We start from the raw sequence: 8,218 nt of genomic DNA, 5'->3' as shown, positions 1-8,218 counted from the left end.
GGACAAGGAAAGGCCTAAGAACAAGAGAAAGAGATTGAGGAATTAAGTTTATCAAGAGGTAGCAATAAATTACAATTTTGGTATTGAATTATATTGGTTGTTTACATTATGTGTATGTGCCATCACTATAAAAAAAATTGACTTTCAGCAGTGACAAAAAGTAATTGCTGAAAAGTAGTTGCCATAGCGACCGTGGTTGAAAACTTTCAGCAATGACAAATTCAGTGACGACATTTATCACCCCGAAAAGTGGCTTTCAGCGATGACAAAAAAGTCACCCTTGAAAGAACTTTTAGCGGCGACTTTTTTGCCATCGCAAAAAGTGATGCCTAAGAAAATTTGGTTTTACTGACGCCATGTCATAGCCACCAGTGCCATGTTATCGCTGTCGGTTGCCACGTTATCACAGACCAGACACCACATCATTACTAGCCACCTTTACGTCATCCTCGACCACCTCCACGTTGTTGCCACATCACCCTCTCACCGCCACATCACCGCCCAAATATTTTCACCTTAAATTTATCTTCTTCAAGTTTGAACTCGTGACCACCTCCTTGCGTGTCTAATCTTCTTGCCATTAAGCTGAATTGAATTTGTTTATTATTATTGTAAAATAAAATATATATAATTAGATTATACTTTCAGTGGCGACATTAGAAAGTTGCCGTTGAAAGTCAGACCTTCAGCGGCTACACTAATAGTCGCCATTGAAAGTTTACTTTTAGCAGCGACCCTAAAAAGTCGCCACTGAAAGTGAACCTTTCAATGATAACATCACCACTGAAGGTCATATAATCAGTGGCAACAAAAAAAGTTACCGCAGTACACTCACACTAATTTAACTATAATCATCTCTCCCTCATAAACTTAACTATGTTATCCTTTTCAATTATAATGCATTCCTCTCACACACACCATCTCACTTTCAATTATATTTTAATTACATATTACATCTCTCTCTCTCACACACACTCTATCTCTTAATACCTTCCCATCTTTCCTTATCTCTCAAATTTACATCTCTCTCTCATATATGCTTGCACTCCATTCCTCACGCACCTTCTTAATTCTATCTTACATATATAATTATAACATCTCTATCTCATACACACCCCACCCATTCTACCTCCTCCTTTCTCTCTCACTCACTACATTATCTCTCTCTAACTGTCCCTCTAACACAATAATACATAAAAAAAGCTTTGGTTATTTAGAGTTAATTATATCAACAAAAACAATTATGATATAAATATAATAACCTTTAATAAAAATAATAAAAAAATTTGAAAAACACTTTTAGTGGTGACTAAAATGTCGCTGCTGAAACATACTTTTAGTGGCGACACAAGATAGTTGCCATTGAAAGTATGTTTCAGTTGCAACAAAAGTACTTTCAGTGGTGACTATCTTGTGTCGCCGCTGAAGGTATTTTTTTCAACAACAAAATGTCACCATTGAAAGTCAACTTTCAGCGGTGACATTATTTGTCGCCACCGAATATTGTACCTTTTAGCGGTGACCACATGCAGTCGCCGCAAAAGGCCTACATTCAGTGGTGACTTTGATGTTGCCACTAAAAAGTCCCACTTTCGGCAGTGATAATAAAAGTCACTGTTGAAAGTTATACTTTTAGTGGTCACTTTTTTTGTTGCCGCTGAAAGTCATTGCTGAAAGTGATTTTTTTTGTGATGCATAATGTAGTTGAGTTATGAATATTGAAATGTGTTTAACTCCTAGTATTGATGCCTTGGCAAAGATGTATCGTTGAGTTGTTGAATGGTATGTTATGTGTTTTCTTTCCATGGCATGTTAATTCCATTAATGGCGTGACAATGTATAAGTTAAATGCTTGCATATTACATGAATTAACCATGCATTTTGATCCTATGATTGATGTTCTTTGCTACTGGGATTTTCTTGAAATTTCACCCCTATTATGTTTAAATCCTAACCATTTAGGGGATGGAAGCACTAAAGAGAAAGGCAAAGAGGTGGCCATTGCTTGAATCCCTATCTTCATTATGGACTATTGAACCATATTATGTAATTATGTGTTGGTTGTGGATGGGTGACTCTTTGACTCTTACATGTTGTAAAATATGGTTAGAGTATGGTTTTAAGTTGAATGGCATAGTAAATGGTATGTATGAAATGATATGGCATAATGGTGCAAAAATAACCTAATTAGCACCTATTTTGGGGTTAATGTGATTGTGAGCAAATGAGGGAATTTGGTCATAAAACTTGACAATTTGGTCAAAAGTTTCAAAATCAAACTCCTCCCTACTCAACTTGATCTAGTCGAACATAGGATTTTAGGGCTTAAAATTCCATTTTCAATTCTAATGCTTCCAAACTTGTTTTCTCACCTTTAGCCTGCACAATTTTTCATTTTAAACACATTGGAGGCATAAAAATCATCAAAATCACATCCTAGGCATAAGAACCAGGTAGGACTGAAATATTTTGGTATTAGAGTAAAGGTTCTGGCAATTTTAAACAGAACAGAGATTCTGGTAAAAGTTCTGACAAAGGTATAAACGGAGCACTGGTTCAAACAAAGCCCGATATGAGTGAAATCCCCCTCAAGGAAAGTGATGGGTCACTAGGATTGGTCTAACTAAGGTTATGAGATTGAGGTAATTTCTCTAGGGGAAATAGACATAGAGGAGAAGTAAGGAATGACAGAAAGTAACCTAAGAAGTAGGTAGTCACTGTTAAAAGACTCCCCCAGAGGGTAATGGCTGAGAATACTGTAAGCTTGGTAGGGGTAGAAGTCTATACCCTAATAGGGAAGCATGATGACATCATGCTTACATCATCAATCCACATGTTTTTAATCCAACTGTACACGAGTTTTGCATCTGACCGTATACGTGTCTTGTATCTAATCGTACATGTAATACCTTCTTTTCCCATCTAACCATACACTTGTCTCCTCCATATTCCTTCATCATTTTAGCATTAAAATAGGGAGGGAATTAATATAAAATTCGTGTAAAATACAACTCTTAGGCATTTCTCCACCTATTTTGCCATTCTGCACCGTATAGAGTACTTTTTGGAGTCCTGACTTTCCTGAGACTACTAGGACATGTTATAGCACCATTTTCTCACCTCAAATAAATCCACATGGCATTATATAACATGCCTAAAGAGAGAGTGATGCTCTTCCCTTGCTCTTCCATTAAAATAATTAATAATATTTACTTCGGAGTAAACTTGATCGAATTCTTTCTGCTAGTTTAAGACTCTGAGAATCTGTCTCTAGGTACCAATATTATTTATTCATCACAGGGAATTTCTCTAATTTTTCTTATGTCAAAAGTCAACCTCTAGACATTTGACTTTGATTTTCCTAGGATAGTATGTAAATAGGCTTTAAATTCCATTAAAGCCAACTTCTTCGCTTTTTGGGGACGGAATTATTTTTATAATATGTGATAATTCCTCAAGTATCTTGCCCTATTTCCTTCCAATTATCTGGGGCCTCCCTATACTTTAAATAATTCATTTTTAATAATATTCCAAATAAGTCAAAACCCTGGGAATTCCACAAATTCCTTTTAGGGGTATTTTCATCATTTTTAGCCTCATACAGGCCTCTGAACTTATTCCCATTTTTCTGGAATTTTTTTGAAGTGTTCAGGCCTTAACCTATCATTTCTCATTTTCTAGGATTTTTTTAGGATTTTCAGGTATAATTTCTATTTTTGCCCTTACGAGCCCAAAACTTTACAAAATTGCAATTTTGCCCTTGATTTGGCTTAACCTTAACATTCATCTCATTGAGGCCTCCAACGTAACCTTTGGCCTACAGTTATCTCTATTTCTCATTCATGGGCTCCGAGACTTCTTCTGAGGCTCTAACTTTCTCTTTTCTCAATCCGAGAAAACTTTTCCTTTACGATTTAGTCCCTGGGAATCCTATTGTCTTTCCAGAGAATCTCTGGGACCTCTGCCAAAAAGAGTCTAGTAGCCTGCCCATTTCAGGCTAATTTTGGTACTTCTAAGCCTAATATTCAGGATGTGACAATATTAGGCTAAAAATCCTTAACATATTTTTTTATTTAAATTTAATATCTATATTTTTTTTGTTTTGAATGCAAAATAACTGTAATCTTCTTTATCATGATTGTTTCATTGTGAATAATTTCAAAGTTCTGAACTTATTAATTTATTGTTTACTCTGTTCAAAATGAATATAAAGTCAAAAAGTTCAATATTCTGGTCAAAAGAAAAAACACAAAATCTCACAGTATTAGGCTAAAAATGCTCAACATTTCACAGTGCGCGATTCATCATTATGTAATATGTTTTTTTAAAATTTAAATTAAATATATTTATTTTTTTATTTTGAATGCAAAATAACTTTAATCTTCTTTGTCATGATTTTTTCATTGTGAATAATTTTAAACTTCTGAATTTGTTTATTCATTGATTATTCTGTTCACAATGCATTAAATTTTAAAACTTCCAATATTCTGGACATAGGGAAAAAAAAAGCAAAATCTCACAATATTAGGCTAAAAATCCTCACCATTGAAATGATAAAATATTGATCTTTTGCTTGTTTAATATTTTCTGAATCCATTTTTATTTAATTTTAGTAAAAAAGAAGTCATCTATTAATTAATATCTTTTTGAAATTATACGCTGATATGATAATGTTATGCAAAATTGGAAATTGAAAATGATCGGATACAGTAATTTATCTTACAACCCTTGATATTTGGTAAAGATATATATACTAAGTTAACATCTGAGATCTGTGCGCATATATAATAAGTTAATTGTTTTTCAAGATTGAATTGAAATTCTTAACATATTTTTTTATTTTAATAAAATACAGAAAATAACTTTTAGTTCAATTAAATTGTGTATATATAATTCCAGATAAGAATTTTGCTGATTCGAATATAAGCATAGCTGTTAATTTTTTTTGTAGTTTTTCAACCTCAAATCTTTCTCTTATCTATCATTAATTAATTTCACATTAGTATTACTAATGAAAGAATCAATTCTAACGATTGACGCCACAACTATTGGTAATCGACGTAAATAACAATTGAGGTCTATGGGCATCTCTAATTATGTTTATATATATATATATATATATATATTTAAATCAGGTTGCCTATTCCTAATTTAAATTCAATTGACACCAATTAAATTTTCTTATACAATCATAGAGAAGAAAAATCCTGGTCAGTTATGTACTACAAATAGAAAACTACAGACACATGAATCAAGTAAAAACATTTTATTCCAATTCACTGAATAGATAATTTACAAACGAGTTAATCCAACAAACGTAATCTATCATATTCTTTGCCAGCAATTGCAGCTTCCATGACAGCTTGGGGGTTAATGGCCCCATCATTATCTAAGAACATTTGAAGCAGATTCTTAGAAAACCCGCTTACTAATGCTACTCCATCTTGATTACTAGCCACTGGGGTTGCCCTAGAATTTCTAAGATTCCAAAAAACTATCTGAGGCACTGCAGATCCAAACCCCTTTTCTCTGTACTTTCTTTTGATTACTTCATAATCCGTTTCCCAAGGATTGCAAGAAGCTTGATCAAATTCCATGTCGCTGAAAACAAATACCCTCTTAATCATTTGATCCTCCTTGAGATTTGCTTTCACTGCTACCTTTAGAATTACGTCGAACACCTTCTGAAAATCAGTGTTTGCTCCCCATTCCATTCCTTTCACGAACTCCATCTTGGACTTTAGATCCTTCCCTTTTATCACATGCCATTCTGGGTTCGCACTAAATGTCATGACCTTCCCTTTCCATGGCTTTTCACTCGTTTCAGATACCAATAACCCCATTGCCACTGATACCTCCATTGGAATTCCATACATGCTTCCTGAAACATCACAGATGGCCAAACTGCTTCTTAGCTTACCTTTCTTTAGTAAGTCATCCACCATTCTCTTCCACTGAAGCTCTGCTACTTGTTCATTATCTTCATCATAATCCAACGATCTTATGATCTCATGGGGAAGCAAAGCACCAGCTGCTATAGTGGACTTGCCCGATTTGACATCTTCTAGGTATTTGGTAAATCTTTCTTTGTCGTGTTTCATAAATTTGTCTGTGTAGAATTTCATGGCCACTGAGGCTACCCTATTGTATGGTAATGAGCCCCACTGATTTGCACCAATATATACTTCTGGCAATTCCAACGCTTTCCTTAGTGGCACCAAAATTTCCTTTCTCAGACGGTCCCGAATCCTATAAGCATAGTGGGCTTCCTCAATCCCTTCATATTCTGGATAGGATTCTCGTGGGAAAATCCTCCTTGCGATGCTTTCACAAAGCAGTGTAGAACGATCAAAGGAGGAATCAATGGATGGACACCATTTGGCAGCGAGACTGATCTTTACTGGTTCTTCACGTTTGAGAAACCCTATATCTTCCTTCAAACATTCAGCAAAATGATCTGACATATGATCGTATAGTAAGCGGAAGTTAGCATCATTCTGATATCTCTGTAATACTTTCTTAGCCATTGCTATTCTCTTTTCTTCTCTTTCTGCATGAGCCATCTCTTTCTGGTTCACTTCTGGAGTCCGTATGTTTTTGAACAATTTTTTCTTGCCCTTTCCCCTTCGAGGTTCCTTGTAATACTTTCCCCTTCGAGGTTTCATGTTATACTTTTTGCGTCCTTTTCTTTTCCACCATTCGTGTTTCTGAATCTTCCGCACGTCAAGACCTTCCAAGATTCTATAAAGAATCTCAGGCAGATCCTTGAAGAAGCCAAACTCAGCAAAAGAAGGGACGTTGATTGCTAGGGTTCTGGGATGATTGGTGTAAAGCCATAAGGCGGCTGCATAAAACCCTTCCTTGTCAGACTTTCCTGTTCCTCGGACTCCTCGAAGATTACAAACGAGCTTGAGGGTAGTCAAGGGGTTATGTGCCCAAGCCAACTCGAGCCTCTGTACCAGAGAAGAAGAGGGAGTATCAGGAACAATATGAAAGAAGAAATCAAGACAGGGATCGCCGGTGGAGATGAAGGTGGGAGAATTATTCTCTGTGAAGCCCATGTTTTGATGAGGCAGTTTTGGGATTTCATTAAAATCAGCCATCAGTTGACGCATGAAAGGATCGTCGTCGTCACCGTCGGTGGATGATGACGTGGCATCGTGGCTGTGGCTCGAGTTAGATATCTCAGGCGAAGGACCTGGAAGAACCGACACGTAACTGAGAGGCTGGCCGGGGTTATAGATCTCAGGAGGACCTAGAAGAATTGCCATGTTAAAAGAGACACTATGAGGCGGTGGATGAATGAAAGAAAGTGATGAAAGCTTCGGACTAATGGGTACATATTTATAGTTTAGGGACTAGGGTATTCTTTGGCCCCAAGTCATATTCTTAGTCACCAAGGAAAGGTAATACAATAAAAATGGAAATAAACTAATAAACGTGCCAGGGCCGAGAAAGTACCGTTCGAATAATCTTCAGGAGATTATTTTCGGTGTGATGGTGGATGAGAGGACAGGAATTTATACTAATTCTAATTTGAATTTGCTGGAATTTAAAATAATTTAAATTTTAGTGTCAGAATCTAATTCTAATTAATACACGTGCCATGGCCGAGATTTCTTTGGCCCCAAGTCATATTTGTAGTCGCCAAGGAAAGATAATATAGTAAAAATAGAAATAAATTAATAAACGTGGCAGGGCCTAGAAAGTCTTGTTCGAATAATCTTCAGGAGATTATATTCAGTGTGATGGCGGATGAGAGAGGCAGGAATTTAAACTAATTCTAATTTGAATTTGCTCAAGTGATTTAAAATAATTTGAATTTTAGAGTCAGAATCTAATTCTAATTAACTAAATTGATGAATAACTCCAACTCATTTATTTTCACATCAATTTTTAATGAATAAAAATCTTTTCTTTGCATGATTTTTGAGAGGAAGGGATGATACTACCAACAAATAGAAAAAGAAAAACATTCATAACATGTCTTACCTTTAAATGAATTTCTTTCTTGGCAAAAAAAAAAAAACGAAGAAATTGAAATGCTACAGAGACGCACATGAGGCCAAGTCTAGAAATTTCACATTTGTAAGGACATGCATTTCGAATAGGACTGATGCAAATTTTATATTCACTACAAAAAAATTGACTTTCAACGGCGACAAAAATGTCGCCGCTGAAAGTATAAAAGTCGCCGCTAGAAGTTTTCAAGTCACCA

The 8,218-nt window shown here is 35.4% G+C and overlaps 1 protein-coding gene across 1 annotated transcript; it reads right to left on the bottom strand.

Annotated features, from left to right (window-relative positions):
* Positions 1-5,241: 5,241 nt before the first annotated feature.
* LOC114729153 (uncharacterized) lies at positions 5,242-7,271 on the bottom strand. The gene has a single exon (XM_028916126.1). The coding sequence runs from the start codon at positions 7,269-7,271 to the stop codon at positions 5,304-5,306; it is 1,968 nt and encodes a 655-aa protein (XP_028771959.1). The 3' UTR covers positions 5,242-5,303.
* Between the last annotated feature and the right edge of the window lie 947 nt (positions 7,272-8,218).

This window comes from Neltuma alba, unplaced genomic scaffold, assembly GCF_004799145.2.
Source record: "Neltuma alba isolate B1F8T4 unplaced genomic scaffold, ASM479914v2 tig00012607_pilon, whole genome shotgun sequence".
NCBI classification, from domain to species: domain Eukaryota; kingdom Viridiplantae; phylum Streptophyta; class Magnoliopsida; order Fabales; family Fabaceae; genus Neltuma; species Neltuma alba.
This window is presented reverse-complemented; position numbering and strand designations above follow the sequence as displayed.